General features: G+C 40.2%; 3 protein-coding genes across 9 annotated transcripts in view; 1 reads left to right on the forward strand and 2 right to left on the reverse strand.

The window, feature by feature from the left end:
* The first annotated feature begins 1029 nt into the window (after positions 1-1029).
* Positions 1030-7196, forward strand: LOC106655608 (transcription factor Dp-1). 5 transcript variants are annotated; one of them, XM_014376094.2, is made up of 11 exons: positions 1453-1580; positions 1643-1718; positions 2699-2967; positions 3901-4004; positions 4090-4153; positions 4226-4329; positions 4558-4676; positions 4749-5285; positions 5356-5438; positions 5518-5601; positions 5688-5917. In XM_014376094.2, exons 3-11 carry the CDS (start codon positions 2919-2921, stop codon positions 5915-5917), a joined length of 1374 nt encoding a protein of 457 aa, XP_014231580.1. In that variant the 5' UTR covers positions 1453-1580; positions 1643-1718; positions 2699-2918. The 5 variants fall into 5 exon arrangements, with proteins under 5 accessions (XP_014231581.1, XP_023315539.1, XP_014231580.1 ...); XM_014376095.2 differs by lacking the exons at positions 1453-1580; positions 1643-1718 and adding an exon at positions 1030-1182; XM_023459771.1 differs by having other exon boundaries at positions 1450-1718; positions 4561-4676.
* An 80-nt stretch (positions 7197-7276) lies between these two features.
* LOC106655581 (COP9 signalosome complex subunit 9) lies at positions 7277-10535 on the reverse strand. 2 transcript variants are annotated; one of them, XM_014376051.2, is made up of 3 exons: positions 7892-10535; positions 7747-7819; positions 7278-7443 (listed from the first exon to the last, which is right to left on the reverse strand). In XM_014376051.2, the coding sequence occupies exons 1-3, from the start codon at positions 7988-7990 to the stop codon at positions 7406-7408; spliced, it is 210 nt and encodes a 69-aa protein (XP_014231537.1). In that variant the 5' UTR covers positions 7991-10535; the 3' UTR covers positions 7278-7405. The 2 variants fall into 2 exon arrangements, with proteins under 2 accessions (XP_014231536.1, XP_014231537.1); XM_014376050.2 differs by having other exon boundaries at positions 7277-7443; positions 7747-10535.
* Positions 10536-10559: 24 nt separating this feature from the next.
* LOC106655583 (uncharacterized protein DDB_G0271670-like) overlaps positions 10560-19848 on the reverse strand; it is a 36263-nt gene continuing 26974 nt past the window's right edge. For both annotated transcript variants that reach the window (XM_014376052.2, XM_014376053.2), the window contains 3 exons: positions 12567-12705; positions 11854-11911; positions 10560-11739 (listed from right to left, as the gene is read on the reverse strand). In XM_014376052.2, coding sequence (XP_014231538.1) covers positions 10750-11739; positions 11854-11911; positions 12567-12705 — 1187 coding nt within the window. In that variant the 3' untranslated portion in view covers positions 10560-10749. The remainder of the gene's footprint in view (positions 11740-11853; positions 11912-12566; positions 12706-19848) is intronic.

The raw sequence follows: 19848 nt of genomic DNA on the forward strand, positions 1-19848 counted from the left end.
TCCAGCTGCCATAATACTTCACAATATATTCATGATCGAGAGTTTTTAATGCTTCAACCTCTCTTTTCGACGTCACGGTATTCCGATCGTTTGGATCTCTAGTTAAACATTATTGATCATTAAAAAAATATTCAGTTGTAAAAATTTTTTTACGACTTACTCTGGCTTTATTTTTATATATTTAATAACATGATTGTTCTTTGAACTTGATTTACTTCGGAACGCCACCACCTTGCCAAACTTTCCCTCCCCCAGCGGACTAATTTCGTATTCATTTTCCATTTTTAACTTGTTTTTTTTCAAGGAAATATTTGTACTACGTACAACGAGGATTGAATTATGAATTAGACTCTCAACGGTTTGTCGTTCAATTAGGCGTTGGCCCTATCAAAAACAAATTCATCATATGATAGAAAGGCGATGATCAAAATATTTACATTTCTATTACGACAATAAGATTGGTTTCCTCTGTCAGCTTATTTAAATTTTGTATCATTTCCAGATGATAGTAATTAATAAAATCATTAATACAACTTTTTTTACCGATGTATTTGATAATGATCTTTGGTATAACTGCGTCATTCATAATTGGAAAAGAACATTTTTTTCGTGCGCGCATTAGTTCGCATTAAATAAGAAACAGCTAAATGAAATGGCACTTTGCTCGAATTCAAATTTCAAGTTGTGCCGCTTATCACGTGACCATCGTCGCACACGCGAGCGTGTACAGTTTCTGTGTCTCTCTGTCTATCTCTCTCTCTCTCTCTCTCTCTCTCTCTTTCTCGCACGCGCGCTGCAATGTGCATCCATGTTCCATTATTACGAGCGCGCGCAAGTGCACATCGTGTGGAACGCCGCGGTGCACGCGCGCGCATACATATATACTCATATACTACTAACTACTGCAGGCCTGTTGCCTGCCGCTGCCGCTGCTGCTGCCACAACTCCGTCCGCCAAGTCGATGTTACGTACTTACACATCTGTATATATGCATTATAGAGGTGCGCGCGCGCGCTTACGTTCATCCAACATTGAGTAGTAGTAGCATTAGCGGTGGCTCCGAGTGAAGCGGATAAATTCCGGCCGGAGCGTCGAAAGCGTATAGCGACGCAGCAGTGCAGTGTCAGTGTCGTGTTGTGTTGTATCGCGTGTGTGTATGTGCGTGCATGTGTCAGCAACAAAGTACGTAAACATCATCGCACCTTTATTAACTTATAACAAAACATAAAATTACGTCCAGTCGTCTGCGCGCGCGTGCGAATGTAGCTGCCTCGCTCATCATGTCCACCACCGCTACATAACATCGGCATCCGCGAAAGCGCATCTGTTGATGCATCGTTGTTCGATCAGAGATAGATAGAGTCCTGCATCGTGATCCATTCCCCGAATACTCGTACATAATTCAAAGTAAAGATACGGAGTGACGCGCGAGTGTCGCTCTTTCTCTTTCTCGCTCACATGCGTACATGAGATTCTTATAATCTGTGTGCGTCTCTCGAGTCGTGAACTCGACAGCAGCAGCAGCAGCAGTAGCATTTGTACACATATAATAGCGAGGCTAACGCAGTCTACAGTCGGTGGTGTGTGCCTGCCAGCTTGCTCCTGCTGTTCGCATTATTAAGTGCTTTTATTTACTATTTAGCAGTGCGTGAGTCCTCTCTCTTTCTACCGGACCGCAGACTACGATCGTCCATGTAATAATAATAATACGAATAATCGTAAGTGTGTATTTCACGAGTGTGAGTGAGCGTGTACGCGTGCCTGGACGTTACAGTACTCCTTCTCTACTATAATACCAACAAAACTTATAACGAGAGACTGTGTGCTCTGTGCTTGTTTTTTTTTTTTTTTTTTTTTACGTACTATACATATATATATATACTATTATGTACTATCGAGGCGCGCGCCAGCCAGCCAGCCCCGCAGAAGAGCGTCGCGCCATTTTGGGACGGCGATTTATAATAATACATACGCGCGATCATTGGGAAATTATAAAATAATACCAACTTGCACATAGGTGCAGGCGATAAACGCCGGGGATCATTCGGCGCGCGCGAGACACTCTTGCGTCTCTGCAGAGTTGTTGTTGTTGTTGTTGTGTATGTGTGCTATCCGCAAAGGCACCTCGGTGCAGTCGCGTCTCGCGTTCGATTACGAGAGTCGCGACGTATACGCCACCGCCGCCTGTTGTTTGCTTCGCTCTTGCATGCGCTGCTCGTGCTGCAAGGAGAAAAAACGACTGGGCCCCCGAGACACGGTGCTCTCGCCGATAATATAGGATAACGCTCGTGTGTGGATAGGTATTATATACATGGGCCGAGAGAGCCACCGGATTACGTTATTTTATCTTATATCGCCTCCCGAGCGATGTCCGAGGCATAATAGTAGCTTGTATACAATAAAACGATCGTCCTTTCTAGAGACAGTAGTCCGGAAGTCTCTCTCGAGGCGTGTATAATTTATAATTAATAAAAAAAATATATCCTTTATTTTTCTCGACGAGCCGCTTGTCACTCGATGGGTATACACACATGCAAACGCGCGCGCGCGCGCGCAGGCAGTGCAGGCAGTGCAGGCAGCAGCTTTTACCGCTGTCTCTTATTTTTTTTCTCCTCTTTGTTTTTGCCCATTCTCTCGCACGACGCTGGCATAATATCATACCCATAACTACAAATCGCAACTTTTTTTTTGTCAACAGCGGCAGCAGCAGCAGCTAGCTAGCTCGACGCTCGTCCGAGAGAGTGTGTGTTTTGGTTCCACGACGAGCCCTCCAGATAGAGCTCCTGCGCGCGCGAGAGACAGCTTGAGAAAGAGAGAGACAGCGAGCGAGGGAAGCCGACGGCGAGCTATTCATCGAGGGAATTCGAGACACGAGAAGCCCCGGAGCCCAGGCCCCGCGCAAAAACAACCACGACAATATGACCCAGCAAAACAAAACCGTGAACTTCGTGATACACGATGCCCACGGTAAGTACCGCCCCGATCGAGCGAAAAACTCTTTCTCATCTCCTCGGCGTACTCTCTTCCGAGCACGGTGTGCGATGGAGAGCGTGGTTATAATGGCACTGCGAGTGCTACGTTAGAGGCTTGACTTGACTTTATTCGTGCACTCGTCTGAACTGCATACTTTTTGGTGAAAATCAGCGTGTGCTTAGTCAATTGTAATGTTTGATAAATGCGTATGTGCCTGACAAAGACCAGGAGATATATTGTGCTATTCGTAATCAACATAATCGATGATCAATTTGTTATCGTAGTTGAAAATTCTACTTCTTTTGCTTATGAAAATATCCTGTGCTCTTTTAAATGCTTTGACGTATGACTTCAAACTTGAAAAAAGTGAAACTTGTCTAGAGAAAATTATTAACTTATCTGTCCAGTAGAGTTTATAAACCCTAGCTGAAAACGTTCTTATAACTTTTATAGTCAATTTACTGTACTCAACAATTTTTATACATAATTTTTTCTTATCGCATTTGTCCAATGCTGCAAATCTTGATAACATCTAGTAGTAGGAAATAATAATTTTAAAGAATTTAATAGAAAAAGCTGTAATATCAACACAAAAACCAACTCAGCTAAATGAAATCAAAGTATTTATCCAACCTCATAAACATGTGCCAAGCTTTCACTAATTGAAATTAATATTATTCCATCAGATTGTTTTAATAATTAGGTCAAGTTTTAAGAACCTGTCAAAAAATTATTTTTCAATTGATGCATGTGTCGATTACAATAATCTGCCATGATTAAAATTGAATTGTAGATATTTATGATTTTATTTATAACGCAAAGTATTTGAAAGATGAAATATTATTAAGCAATTTATAGATAAGAGATGCAAAAACTAATTCACCTTTATTGTTTTTTTTTGTTTTTTGTTTTTTATTTTTGTAACAGGAATGCCTCAATATATCAAACTAGTTCAAAGCACACCAAATAAAAATCTCAGTGGCATCGTTGGGTCTCCAAAACTTTTAAGAGCAACTAACCAAGAACCACAGGTAAATTTTAAACCAGTTATCCTTGACAAATTATAATCTGAAAAATTTAATTCAAAAAAATGTCATGGTATCAATTTTGATCTAGGTTGTAACAGCTAGCCAAGTGCTTAGAACTTTAAGTTTCCAGAATCCAAGTAACACTGGTCAGAGTAAGTTTTTTTTTAATAGTTTTAATCATTTTTTAATATCTTTTTTACAAATAAATGTTTATATTTCCTCAGGATTAGTTACAATACCTATACAAAATGCCAAGGTTCAGACAGTATCTACTATGAAACCTGCTGATCCACTTGCAAAAACAATACAACTGACTCCTAATCAAATGGTAAGTAACAAAAATTTAGGAATTCAGTCATAATTTACTCACTAATCAGCATTACCACTATTTTGTTACTCCTGCACATCATAGCTCTCATATCAAATTCATTATTCAATAAAATTTCCATATTTCCATTATATAGTAAAACATAGCTGAAACTTGAGATGGTTATTGCCTTGAAATATATTGCATTTTATTTAGCTTTTGTAACTTACAAAATAATACTTTTTTTAGCAGGCTGTCAATCATCAAATAATAAAAGATGCATCTGGTAAAACTTATATTAGTCCAATATTGGATCACACAGGAAATCGTAAACGTCAAGATACAGAAGGAAGTGAATCTGTTACTGAGTGAGTATTTTTAATCGTTTTTTTCTTTTATTGATTGATTTTTGAATCTATATATATTTTTTTATTTTTTAGTTACCCTTTTACTAAGCGTAGGAAAACAGATAAAGTAGGAAAAGGTCTAAGACACTTTTCTATGAAAGTTTGTGAAAAAGTAAAAAAGAAGGGTACAACTTCTTATAACGAAGTGGCAGATGAATTAGTTGGAGAGTTTACAAATCCAGCTCATTCTAATTCTTTAACCGATCAACAATATGATCAGAAAAATATCAGAAGGAGAGTTTATGATGCGTTGAATGTTCTCATGGCTATGAACATTATTTCAAAAGAGAAAAAGGAAATCAGATGGCTGGGATTACCAACCAATTCATTGCAAGAATGTGTCGCTTTGCAAAAAGATCGAAAAAAGAAAATTGAGAGGATCACTCAAAAAACCCAACAGTTGCAAAGAATTATTTTACAACATATTGCTGTAAAAAATTTGATGGAACGAAATCGTATTACTGAAACAATGTATGGTCCACCTAAGCCGAACTCTGCAATTCAGTTGCCATTTATTATTATTAACACAGATAGAAAAACTGTTGTTAACTGCAGTATTTCAAATGATAAGTAAGTAGTATATACAAATACATTTTTCTACTAGATAAATTTTTATTAATCATGTGTTTAATAATTTCAGAACTGAGTACCTGATGAATTTCAATGATAAATTTGAAATTCACGATGATGTTGAGATATTGAATGAAATGGGCTTGACATTTGGTAAGTGAACAATATACCATTTCCATTATTGCAGTATTTTTTAAATAAAAGCCTGTAATATTTTACTTTCTTTTTTCAGGATTAAATAAAGGAAAGTGCTCAGAAGAAAATCTTAATATAGCCAAATCAATGGTTCCAAAAGCTTTGGAAAAATATGTTGAGCGTATGTATTGATTAAAATCTTCATTAAGATATATTCTAGTTATGAAAAATGGTTTTTCACGATGGTTATTTTTTTTTTTTTTTTAGAGATGGCAACTGGAGATATTGAAAAGTTTTTACCAGTTCAGATTTCTGCTTCTAACTCTGGAGTCGATGACATTGAGTTAAAAATGGAAGCCTCTAGTAGACCACCATCATCTTCACACACCTCATACTCGGAAGAAGCTCCGTCGCCGTCTCACTATTATTCTGAATTTGAAGATGAAGAGGATAGTGAGCAAGAAGAGCAAGTAGAAAGTGACTCAGAAATGAACTAGCGCTCATTTGATCTCTAAAGCTACTGAAACTCATATTAAAAAAAAGCTAATCAAAATGAAACCAACAATTTCTCTCGGTGAAATCAATAAAATACAAGGACTTTTAAGTGAGCCGTTCTTATAAATTATGGTGTTGAATACCGTAGAATCGGTACGAAAATAGATTGTAAACGTATTAGCGACACATTTAAGTACAAGAGCATTTTGCAAATCTTGTGACAATTTTTTCACATGAGTGATGTGTGCATTGCACTGATTAACTATGATGTTTATCGTTATTATGAAGTTTTTTGTAGGTGAGCTGCTCAAATACACGTAAAACGTTGACAAAATATCGTGTAAATTTTTGATTTTTTTTTTTTTACATTTAAAATGTACAATGACGGTGGTTATTATTGTAACATTGGAATGAAACAAACAATTACACTGGCTGTCTTTTTTTCCGTAAGTTTCGTATATAAACAAATACCAAATAGTTACCGAAAAAACGACAGCTTTTATGCAGTATTTGTTGAATTTCAAATAATAATTTGGTCTCGTATTTGAGCAGTCAACGCAATGCATTGTTAAATATATTATTCTGTATGAAAGAGAATCAAATCATCAGCAGATTTCCAAGTAGAATTTGTGTGAATTTTGGAGTTGAGTGGGGCCAGTCATGAAAATCAATAAAATGTATGAGAGCATTAGATAAAACACTGAGGGAAAATAATTTTTTTTAGTAAAAATACTGGATTGAAAGTTTGAAATAACCGAGTTACATCGGAATTTTATAACAAGAAGCATCTCCAATCTTTTTGAGATTCACAATGACTGATGAGAAATTCGATGTTTTTTTAGGTATGCATCGTCTTAAGGGTTTTAGGCCCAATATGTATTGTACATTATATGATAAACATAGTACATGTACAAAATATTATGTACTATTATTACTCATTTTCTTATGTCACCTTAATGTAACTTTGAAGTATAAAAACTTATTATGATAGGCACAAAGTGTCAAAATAGATATGGAAAAATTGTAATAACTTTTATGCTTTTATTATATCAGTTGTAAGTGCACCTGTTATCATATAAGTAAATAGTGATTTCTATATTGAAAAAAGTAGAAAAAGGCCAACTTCACACAGAATACTGAAAGAATTTTGCTTCAAAAAATTTATAGATTACTAAAAAAAATTGAGGAAAGTTTGGGTTGAATTTCTTGAGTGCAAATATTACTTTAAATAACTTTTTATAGCATTGTCAGACTTTAGGCTTTAAAAAAAAACTTATTTTTGCGATTTAAGGTAAAAATGATTGAAAAATAATTAAAATGTAAATACATACGTAATATAGATTGTATTATCAAATAAATTGATATTATTCAAAATTTTAGTCTTTATTCATTATGTACATTGATCCAACAATTCACAATTTTTACACTGCATATAATAATTATACATTACGTAAAGAGTATTTGTTTGTAGTGAAAGGCTGGTTACTTTTTTAGTCTAGATCATTGTCATCAAACAAGTCGTCGAAATCTGAAAGTATAAATTATGAAAAATCAATGAATAATTGAAAGTAAACTAGAGGTATACGTCAAAAATAATGTAATTGTACGCATCAATTTAACCTTCTCTACGTTAAAAGATTTCTGTACGTTCTGATCTAATTGTACGAGCTCAACTTTGAATAAGTCTAATCGAAATAAGCATAAAACAATCAATTTAAAGATTGAAGCTGCTTTATTATTTATAAAACTATTTATCACTAGTTTCTGTACTTCAAGAAAATGAAGAAAAAAAAACCCCACTATCACGCGCCAAGAGATGTCAAAAACTCACCATTGTAAAAGTCTATGTGTACGGATTTTTCATCTCCGGCAATGTCAACCACAATGGGGCCAGATCCACCCGCCTGGAAAAAATCATAACTTTCATCTCCTTCGTCGTTCGAGTCGACGTTGTCCTTCCGCTGTCGTTTACTTACGATATCCTCCATGTTATCAGCGACCATTTCGAATGGCAGATAACGGCCGTGCACACCCTCGGGGAACATCTCGTCGGCAACGACCGGTGAGGGTTTCATTGTTGCAATTATCGTTTTTTTTTTCTTTGTCAATTGATAAATAAAACGAGTCAAACGCTGAGGTTAGGAGACGCGCAAACTGACGCAGTGGTGTGTGTTTTGACTTATGAAACTGTTTTTGCACTGACTGCACTGTCTGCTCAGCAGTCATATAGCAGTGCGCGACGCCGAAGACACTGACAGTCAACGACAATAGCGAAAGTGGCGACGATTGCTCGGCTGCGGCTATTTCTCGAACATTATCAGCCGAGGATATTCGTGTGCGTGATAGTTAACGGTATATTTTTGAAACGAGAATCAATAAGTAAAGCCATGTTTTTCAAGAGAAATAATGAGTTTATTTTCATGAAAAAAAAAGTTATCTGTATTTATGAAATAGGCTTCGATGAAAAGATATACAAATCGTTATTTCGCATCATGTATCCTTGCATCTCGTTTTCATCTTCGTACATTACTCTCGATACCGTTGATCGGCGTAAAATCATTTCTAAGGTCTCCCCATAGAGCTATTGCAACGAAAAATATCAACGACGATATTATAAAGTGATTTCACTTCGATAGTACACATATTATTATTTGTTTTTTTTTTGTTCCTTTTTATTATCGGTATACAAGTTCGCAACATGTAATATAAAATTTATATCAGCATCAACTATCCGTAATTATTATTATAATATAATGTATCGTACGCGTTGGCGTTTTTACATGATTTTTTAATGGTAATTATAGCTTCTTCTTTTTTTTTTGTATTTCTCATCGTCGTATCAATTTGTGATACACACATGAATAAATAATGTTAATAAAATGTCACTCTTCATCGTATCGATAGACATACCCTTGATACATGCCCATTCATCGCTCGCGGGAGGAGATTGCACAGCAAACACGCGAATACTTTTACTCTTCGTTATTTGTAACGTCAACGTTTTGTCTCCAAATATAAATAATATATGGCTTATGCTGTACTTAACTTTAATGACTTCATTCGTTCATTCTTTTTTATTCTCGATTGCTAAATGATATATCAATTCATTTTTGCACATAATTGTCATAATTCATACCGTCTGTAACATCTCCGAGCTGTATCAATTCGCAGATTGATCCATGCCGTCTGATTCCATCCTTGTTTTTTTATTTATATTTACAAATATTTTCATGCAATCCTCACTCGCACCCAATATTTTACATCGATATTTTTTATTTCATGATCAACAGTGAAAGAATTTAATATATATATCTCTTTAGTTAACTTATGTTTGGCACTTAAAACCTATTTACACATTCTCACGTTTTTGTACACATTTAGAGAAGTATTGATTATCCATTGTCCCTTAAGGAGGGTAAAAAAGGCTAAGCTATATTTAGAAGTTGATTTTCGAGCTTTAATTTGGAAATACACTTAGACGATACGATTATTAAAAATTGTATGTTTGTATTCTTCTCTCTTTTTTCTTCCTTATAAAAAAGATGAAAACTTACGAAATAGGATCCTGCCTCGCCATATCGAATCGCTGTTGATATACGTGCGTTTTTTTCGCAAATAAATTCATAAAATTGTCACCGTTCGAGTCGAGTCACTGTAACAATTCTCGTTCAAAAACGCCCCAGAGAAATGGTTGAAATTATCAATTCGGTCGCGAGCGATCGCAATTACAACAGCAACAAGAAAAAGAATACAACAATAAATGCACTTTGAATATTTATTTAATCGTTTTGCACAAAAAGACGATTCGTTCAATCAACGTTATTTTTATCGGCATAATTCTTTCGTTTAGGTATCGGAAAATTTACTCGGTTTAACTCTTCATTTGTACTAGCATTGTTAATTGAACTTTTTCTCAAACTCGACAGATTAGCCACGCTACGATTCATCTACATTATTATCAATCATCGTTAGAAGGTCCTCGCATAAATTATCACATTAAAATTACCAGAAAAAAATCATCAATCGCGACCGTGCTGTTATCTTCATTTTTTTTTTTTTCGTTCTCGACGATTCACGAGATTACAAGTTTTGATATATCATTCTATGTACATAATTATATAATCAAATACATATATATAAATATACACATGTTTATATCGTAGGCAGTTCACAATACATGGATTATATGATCGACGCAACACGCGCTCGGCCAATTTTTCTTTGACCCTCCCTCTCATCCGACTCAAAGAGAAGAAGAAGTAATGCGAAAGAAAAAGCGCGGACATTATCGTCGTCGTCGTCGTCGTCGTCACACAAGTACCATCGAGAGGTATTACACATCGATAACGCGCGCTTTCCACGCGAAAAGCCTTTGGTCCCGCAAAAACAAATACGGTATCTCGGTTCCATTAAGAAACGCAATTATGATAATCTCGTCGCGGTACGGCATTCGGGATCGGAACGAGAAAACAAAAACATCAGACAGAAAATTCCCATACATACGCTCGTAGTCTCACATTCGTACGCCATATACTCTCGCATGCGATTATAAATTAAATTTACAAAAAAAAAAAAAAAAAAATCATGACCAGACACACGTATACATTAGCATTATCATTATTACATATTATATTTTTTCTTTTGCACATCAGTCTTCGGTAATTAGATATATATATATATCATACGTACATATATATTTTTATTATTATTATTATAAACAAGGGTATACTACGGTCGCTTTGAATGTTCGCGTTCACAATCCAAGAGTCTGGTGGTCACTACTACTACAACTACTACTGCTGCTGTTACTACTACTACGACGAACGAGAAGCGATCACAACTTGTGATTGCGATGGCGCTGCCTCCTCCTCTCGGCGTCCCTCTGCAACGCCAGGGTGTTCTCGTCGAAGGCGGCCACCAGCGGATTCTCCGGCGGCTCGCGTCGATAAGACACCGCGGACGACCTCGACGACGACGTCGACGTCGACGACGAGGACGACGAAGACGACGACGAGGCGCTCGAGTTCCTGTTGCGCTGCTGCTGATGCTCGATGGCCTGCTCGAGCGCCTCGGCGCCGGTGGCGCGGCCCCTTATGCGCACCGCGAAGTCGCAGGAGTTGCTGGTGCCGTGGATCCGCTCGTACGTCCTCGAGTCGTGGTCCGGCCGATACGGATAGACCATGGGTACGGGCCTGTCGCACTCGGGGACCAGGCGGCTCTCCTTGGCGCACTGCTCGAGCAGCTCGGCGCCCTTCAGCCGGCCCCTGATCTTAACGCCAAAGTCGCAGCCGCCTCCGGATTGCGACGACTGTTGTTGTTGTTGCTGTTGCTGTTGCGGCGACGTCCTCGTGACGGTGGTGGACGAGCGCTTGCTGCTGCTGCTGCTGCTGTTGCCACCGCTGCTTTGTCCCTCGTCCTGGTCGGGCGGACTGGTCCTGGTCGACGTGTAGGACTTGGGGCTCTGGGCGATCGGCTCGAGCAGGTGCTTGGGCAGATTGGCCGTCTGTATCTTGGCGGCGCCGTTGCCACCGGCCTGATTATGATGATGGTGTCGCTGATCGCTGCTGATGCCGTCGATCTTGTCGGCCTCGTGGCTGCTGCGCTTGATGGTGATCGGAGTGCTGCTGGGTCGCCGTTTGGCACCGCCGCTTCCAGCAACGCTTGTGTTGCTACTGCTGGTGGTGCTGCTGGTGGTGATGGTGGTGGTGGCTGCCTCTGGTTGCGGCAACGACGCAAGCATCGACAAGGCCAGGCTTTTCGCACGCGGCGACTTCAAGTGATGCAGAATACTGTAGCTGTCGTCGGTCTCGTCGAAGTCGGGACCCTGTTTTTGTGGACAAGAGTGAGAGAGAGAGAAATTAAAATCAGTAACTTGGCTTGGGGGACACGTTATTTATTTTGATGGCAATTAAATAGTACGAGCCGAGGGTTTACTTACATTTTCAATTTTTTCGTCCAGCATGCGAAAGAAGTCTATCTGGCTGGTCGACACCTCGCTGCGAACAGAAAAGAAAAAACATATATGTAAAATATAAATAAACAACTTTGATAGCGGCTGACTCGAGGTTTATCTGTACTACTTAAAAAAGCCGAAATCGGCGTGTTGCGATTCGCCTCCGCGCCCTGTCGATACGTTATAGATACTTCTTGGAATCGAAAATCCCATTGTAAACGACGCGTTAATAAAAACAAAACGTATAAAAAGAGTAAATTATAGTCTTTTTCTCCTGATCCTCCCTCGCCGCATATGTATTTGGCATTTTCGTGTGTATATATTTCTTCACACTACGATGACACACATACATACAGCTCAGCGCGCGACACGTGATCAAAGTGAAAATCCCCGATGGCGAGCTTATCGAAGCGTAGACTCAAACGGTGTACACCTTCGTGCACGCCGTATCATATTATTATACACGTGAAGTTACAAAGGTATACATATATCGGAGGCACACACGGGGGTGGGCCACCGGCCCCTCTTTGCAAAGTGATTTATCGCGCGGAGGAGACTCGCGAGGGCCGATCGATATCGCAAAGACGCGTTAACGAATCGCGCGCCCGAGACACTGTTTGAACTCGCGACTTTGAAGATATATCATTGTTTTTATTTTACCGAAAAAAAAATTGTGATAAATTTTGCTATGAACTCACGTTTGCTGAACGAGAGGGCCACCCGGCGGTACGGGCCTCCTCGTCTTGTCGTCATTGGCGTCGTTGCGATTGACCTCGCTGCCGCCGCTGTCGGGCCGTCTGTTTCTGCCGTTCTCCTTCTGCGTCAACGAGGCCGAACCTGCTCAAAAACAAACGAAAAAAAAACAGACACGAAATTAGTTTTATATACATTATTATTATTATAAATGCGGATGGCGATAATTTTTGCAGATTTCATCGACGCATTCAAACGTTATGTACGATAAATCACGCATAATTGCGATAGTGCGCAGCGGCCCGTGAAAGAAAGCTATCTAGGAGTGTTATATATGTATAAAGTAGGCGACGTACTCGCGTGGATGGGGGGGCGCCCACTCGAATTTCGCACGCTACATTTGCCGGGTTAATTGAAATTCCTCGCGCCGCATTATAATACGTATCTGAGTAAGAAAACGCCAGCGCGCAGAGATGGTCTTTTGTGACCGTGCGTCTCCTTCGCTGAGCACGAAAAACTGCCTTTCGGCGCAACGTCGTCGGGATAAACTGGTCGATCTTCGGAAATTCGGGTCGAATGGAATGTTTTATCCAATCCAAATGTAATTCCTGAAGCGTCATTATACCGACGACGTCTTTTACACCGTCTCGACTGTTGGATAGGTAAAGCTCGCAAGGACTTGAAAAACTTTGGATTTTAGCAATTTTGATTAAATTTCGCGATTACCGCGTGTCGATCGAGTTCGCCTTTAACGCAAACTCGAGTATACCTGAGTCGGTGCGGTAACGCGGAAGCCAGAAAAAAAGCCATATAGACAGCCTGAAAATTGCGTATCAACGAAGACGCGCGTGCCGAGAGGATACGTCACGTGAAAATTTGATCGTTTGCCAGATCTCTCTTTCTCTCTCTCTCTCTGTGCTGCATTCCCGCAGTGGAAAATATATACTCGGGCTTTTTCTTTGCTTTTGTGACCTTATCGTTATCGCCGATATTAAATATATTTAGTGAATCGACGATTCGGAGATCTCTGCTCCTACTTCAAAGTCATGCATATATATACACGATTCGTATTCTAGAATTTTTCTCCTCTCTCTCTCTCTCTTGCTTTTGGCTTATCGCGACGACTTCGACTCGGTCACGCGCATATTATAAAACGTACACACGTACGTATATTTTACAACCGTGTGCGCGCGTGAAAGGTGTTTCTTATCGGGAACCGCACGTGCGGCCGTCCGCTACCGTATACATATCGCCTACGACTTTTTATTATCAGAGACTTTGCCGACTCCAAAAATAAAGAGTAGGAGAGAAATCTGTGTTGGTCTTTTCTCGACGACACGATAACGCGAGCCCAGAAAAAAAAAACAACTGAAAAATCAAAATAACAATAATGAAATTGCCTGTTTGATATACATGTGCGCCGAGCGACGACGCGCGCGAGTTACGTAATTAGTCGCGCTTCTATACTTACGAGAATAGAATTATACGAGAGTCTATACGTATCGTAGTGTCAATAAACTTGCACGCACACACCCACGCGGCGACGACGACGGCCTGCGCTTGGTTTTCCGTGCATGATATACCTTCTTTTTTTTTTTTTTTTTCATCTCGTCGAAACGCCATATTAAATGAAAAAAAAAAGGAAAGAAAAAAAGAAGAAGAAGAGGAAGAAAGGATCGTAACGTCTCGCGCGCGGTAATTGAAAAGCAATAAATTGCTTATTCGATATACGAGGGAGGGCGAATATAACATCGATGCACTTTTTATGCTCCCTCGTATATACGCTCCTCGAGTTTACTGCCAGGCAGCAGCAGCGGCGGACGTGCTCGCTCTGCGCGGACGTTATAAATGCGCGGAAAAATATGCACCGTGCGTGAGCGAGAGTATACTATATACGCGTCGAGCAAGAATGGGGCGATGTTCTAATTCTCTTTTATCGTGTGAAATTTCTTTTACATTGGACAAACTTTTACAAAATTCATTGTTTTGTAACTGATCAGGGCAATTAACTATATAATAATAACCACTGCCGTTCTCTGTTCATCTAATTTCTCGAAAGCCGGCATATATAGACACATATACACACGCAGAATTCAAGTTCAAGTTCGGCAACGCGCGGAAAACACTCGAAAAACCCGTTTGATCTATGTATAGCGAAACGCGATAGACGCGATGTTTACGACGATCGGTTTTTGAACACCGCGACGACGATGCCTCCCCGCCCGCGTGCGAGCGTCACGTGTGCGTTACCCATTATATGATACGCCAAGTTTCAAGGGCATCTCCCTTCGAAAGAAGAGAAAATTTCTGTGCTCCTGGCCGTATCGGTTCGGTCTCCGATTCAGTCCGGACTAAAAACATTTCCGTCGAGTCTATACACTCGAGCTTTGTGTGTGTACTTGAACCGAATACACATGTCTCTCTCTCTCTCTCTCTCTCTGTCGGTAATGTGTTTACGCGCAGAAACGGATTATCAATTTCGTTCGCCAGTCGCGCGCGCGTTTCGCGAAAATAGAAACGGATTTCCATTATCGCGCTTATTTTCGTCTTACTTCTTTTTACTCCAGCTCCGATTATCTATTATTGAGACATGCGAATGTTGTTGATCGATAAAAATTCCAACGAAAAAAAAAAACGTTGATCGCAACTACCGAGCTTTTTTCTGCTCTCGAGCTTTTCGCGCGAGGGGGTTCATAAGTATACATAATAATACAATAAACAGCGACCGAGGGACAGCCGTGTGAGAGAGCCATAACATTTTTGTTGTTCTCGCTACGTCGATAAATCAAGGCCACTCCGCAGCAGCAGCAGCAGCAGCAGCGCCGAGTAATGAAAATCACTGTCGCACTTTAGCACGCAGCGACGCATAACAACACACAAGCGATTCGTCACGTATACACACGCGCACGGCGGGCAAATAAAACGACGAGAAAGAGCTGCTGCTACGGTACTACGACTATACATAGCTTAAATGACCAAATAATGAAGCCTCTTTGCGCAGCAGCAGCTCGGCCGTGTGTACGTGCGAGTGTGCAGCAGCACACGGAGAAGCTGCTGACAAAAGAGGAAGAGAGGATTACGTTTAAAAGTACGTATATAAAAGTCCGAGTTGTGCGTAGATGTACACGAGGCATTAATGGAGGTCTCTCTCTCTCTCTCGTCTATATTATAAAAGGTGCACTCGATAAGCGAAAATACTTTAACACACATATGCAGCAGCGGATAGACATAAGTTTCACGACCTTGGCTCGGCATTAGTATATATATGGAGCTCCTCTTTTCATGCATGCGCTGCGCATTTATTCGAGGAGAGAATCGTACATACACACACGTCGAGTTAAAACTGGTTGATCGAGTTATGTTATAATACAACACGTAATAACAAATAATATTGTACCGTGGAATCTGACGTTTTGCACGTTTATTTATTTGTTTTGTTTTTCTTTCGCCGTCGTCGATTGTTAACTCGGTTGCCACGCGCGGGCGAAACATTTTAATTTACGATGCTCCACTGCGACGTCGATGATCTCGAAAGATAAATCCAAAATCGTGTTTTAACGAAATGTATCGTGTGTAAGACACCGGCAGCAGTCAGGAGGATGGATGTGCAACGGATTCTTCAAGCAGCTGCATGGAGATATGACTTTTCTCTTTCTTTCTCCGGTCGTTCATCGATTTTATATAGGAATTTCGGGGATCGACACTTCGAACACACGGAGAAGTTTCGCAAACATCGGTGAATCTCGATAGTGTAAACAAATCGTTTCTCGCGCTCGATATATATGTCAAAAGTATGCGTTACGATATCATCGAGCTGTCAAATAGTTTATACGCGCGCTCGGCTTTTTCGAGTTATTATCTCTCTCCATCTCTCTAATATATATATCGAGCATCGCGCGGACAGCTGTTACACTACCGCCTTTTTTCCACGCACAAAACAATGTGTCGAGCGGACAAATAGATCGATAAATTTGTATACATTTCTCGGGTGGAAATCATGGCTATTAGATAAGGCCGAGACTAAAAATAAATTCGCTTCTACGAATAATTACGTCGTACAATATGCATATGTATACGACAATGAGTCGAGCGCAACCTGTGCAATTATTTCATCAGATATTGCAAAAAATATATATTGTACATTGACACGAATCGATCTCGAAGCTGTCAAAAAGGTGCTTACGATACGGCGAAATTATCGCGACAAATCGATCTCTTTCTCTCTCTCTCTCTCTCTCTCTCTCTCTCTCTCTCTAAATATTGTATTGTTATGTACGGCGCGTCGTGACTGATCGAGCATGTGACCACATAACAATGTGCCCGACGAAAAATATATGCACAGATGAATCAGCGTGAAAGATCGACACGAAAAAAAAGAATCGATTCAAACGTGTGTATCGTCGTAATACGTTCTCGTAGCTTCTAAAACCCGAACTTCTCGTGACTTTTGTGTATTGTTTATCGAACTTTCTGCGAGTAAGATCGAAGTTATATATGGCGCCACACACTCGGACTAAGATTTACAATCTCGATGCGCGCGTGCAGCTCGACACGCCGATCGAGATCGTTCATCGTATACGGTACATAAATTAGCGCCGAGTAAAAATTTTTACGATTAAACTTGGAATGATTTTTCAAGAGAGCATCGGACTACTGACATTGCCAGTTTTACGACGCTAACGATCGCGATGTCATTGGAGAAGAAACGCGCGCCTACAAAAGGGAAGAAAAAACAATTACATGCACCGAGCATATAATAAAAGGACTCTCGTGCGCCGTTTATATTAATTTTACCTCGAAAACGTAGAACGTCGATAACGATGATCGAAGCGCGAGACGAGAACGAGCAAAACGCATTTTACGCCGTTATTGGATCGAGGTTGAGAGAGAAGTGAACGAAGTATGATTGATTGCCGGAAGCAATTGTACTTTGAGGCAAGACTCTCTCCGCGATCGGTATACGATGTTTATTTTCTCCCTCGATGTAGTAACTTTTGTAGTTATTCACGCGGGTAACGAGCTTTTTTTCCATCGAATACACCACTTCTCACCCCGTTGTATACTTTCGATCGTAATTTTATCCAGTTATACGTCGTGTTCTCAGCTGCTCTATCCAACTGTTCACGATAACGTCTTTCGCGCACGCGAATCGCCTATTATTATTATTATTCGCGATGTACGTAAACACACGGACGCGAGCTTACGGAAATGAAGAAGCTTTTACAAAGGCGCGCGCCTGCTGCGCTCGGTGAAAAATGCCGATGGATTAATCCGCTTGAAAATGTAAGACTCTCTCGGCTGCGTGTGTATAGTTGGGCCGAGGCGCACTCGGTCGTTTTTATAACAACGCCGCGCGCGCGCGCGATTGTTAGATAATCTCGAGGGGAGAGACAACAACGACAAAAAAAAAAATTCCATAAAACGCAGTTGTCGTTATATGTTAATCGGTTTTTCGATGTATTTATTAATAAGCTCGCGAGCGGTGCTCTCTGCACACGGATGACTCTCGAAATTCCATTATAATATTGCCGATATACGTAATACGTCTCGACAACATAATACGAACGAGACTCGACGATGCCTAAACCAAACATTTGAATTTCAAAGATCGACGAGTACGCACGCGAGTCGACGATCGTAATCGCTTCGTTTCTTTATCGAGATGAGATCCCGCGCATACACACATATATGCATATTAATGCCGTTTACGAGCTCGTTTTTCTCCACACCTATGTTAACTACAAGACCAGATCTGTGAATACATTAAAACGCGCGAGCAGCGCGACGTATTCGACTCGCTGCTACTGTTACTGACGTCGAAAATAAAATTCTCGAAAAATATCGAACTCTTATTATTATTTTTTTTTTTCACTCTCAAGCGTGAATATCAATCGGTGAAGAGACTTTTCGGAATATACAAGAGAGCTCGAGGAAAAAGAGCATGAGCCGAAAAATCGTCGTCTGCTTGTGACGCGCGCGGGGGGGGTAGATCGTTTTTCGATGCATATACATCGCGCGTGTGTGTGTCATCGAGTCGAGCTGCGCGTCACTCGAATCGTGAGCTTTTACGCGGCTGGCTCGGGAGGAAAAAAAGAAGAAGAAGAAGAAGCTTTTTTCAATTTAAATAATCCATTATCTTCCTCCTCTTGTTTATTGTTATCGTGGTTGTCATCATTATTATTATTATTTTTCTCTTTTTAACAAGGAAGCTGACTCGATAAAACTTTTAGCGCGGTGTTATCTTTTTTCTGGCGCTTAATGCGAAGTAAAGCGATCATCATTACGGGCCGAAAATAATCATGAAAAGCTGAGAGAGAGGGAGAGAGAGAAAATTTCTAAAGCTTCGCCGAGAGCGAGAGTGGAGAGCTTTTATACAATAGTCGGGGCTATAGTCGCGAAACGAGTCATTCGCTGCGCATAATAATATACATACATACATACATACATACATACATACAACAACAGCAACAAAAGCTCGTGGATCGTTTCATCCGATTGAAAAAATAAAAGAATAGGGCTGTAGAATGGCGAGTGAGAGATGCTGCGTATATATATGCGCGGAATAATGCATTTAACGTTTGCTTCTCTCTCTCTCTCTCCTTTAAATAGAAGCAGTTAGGTGAGCTATTCTATGAAAAGCGCCGGTTTTATTCTTGTAACGTGCGCCAGCGTCATTATGTGCGCCTTCTTTCTCTCTCTCTCTCTCTCTCTATCTTGTCTGAGTGAAAATTCGCATGCACACCTCGAATATTATTATGTATATATTCTATTTTCAGTTGTAACGACGTCGCCGTCTCATCTCGTCTCGTCTCGCTCTCTTATTCCGCAGACTCAAGCGCACGCATCCCATGAGTGAGGCGTTAATTTGACACGCTCGATTTGACGTAGACACATATCCTCCTCGCCTCTCTCTCTCTGGCGTTTTATTGCGTTATTTATCCATTCGAATAATGCATAATCCTCCTCCTCATCTTCCAGCGGTTGTTTTGTTTTTTTTTTCTTGTTTCATGCTCTTATCGAATCGCTTACTTTTTTTTCTGTTTCTTCCATTGCGTCGTAGTCACGTCTGTGTGCTACCGTCTCTGTTTCTTCTTCTTCTACCTCATATATTCTTTATTATTTTTCGTCGATCGATCCGCGAGCTGCCGCGGATGACATGTGTGTCATCACACTCGGCGATTATAACGAAAGAACGAAGAAGAGGAGAGAAAAAAAAACAGCCGACCTTGAGACGACGTGTGCCGTATTCAAATGTGTGTACACCGACACAATCGCAGAGAGCCACAT

The sequence above is a fragment of the Trichogramma pretiosum genome, unplaced genomic scaffold, assembly GCF_000599845.2.
Source record: "Trichogramma pretiosum strain Unisexual culture from Peru unplaced genomic scaffold, Tpre_2.0 scaffold120, whole genome shotgun sequence".
NCBI lineage: Eukaryota > Metazoa > Arthropoda > Insecta > Hymenoptera > Trichogrammatidae > Trichogramma > Trichogramma pretiosum.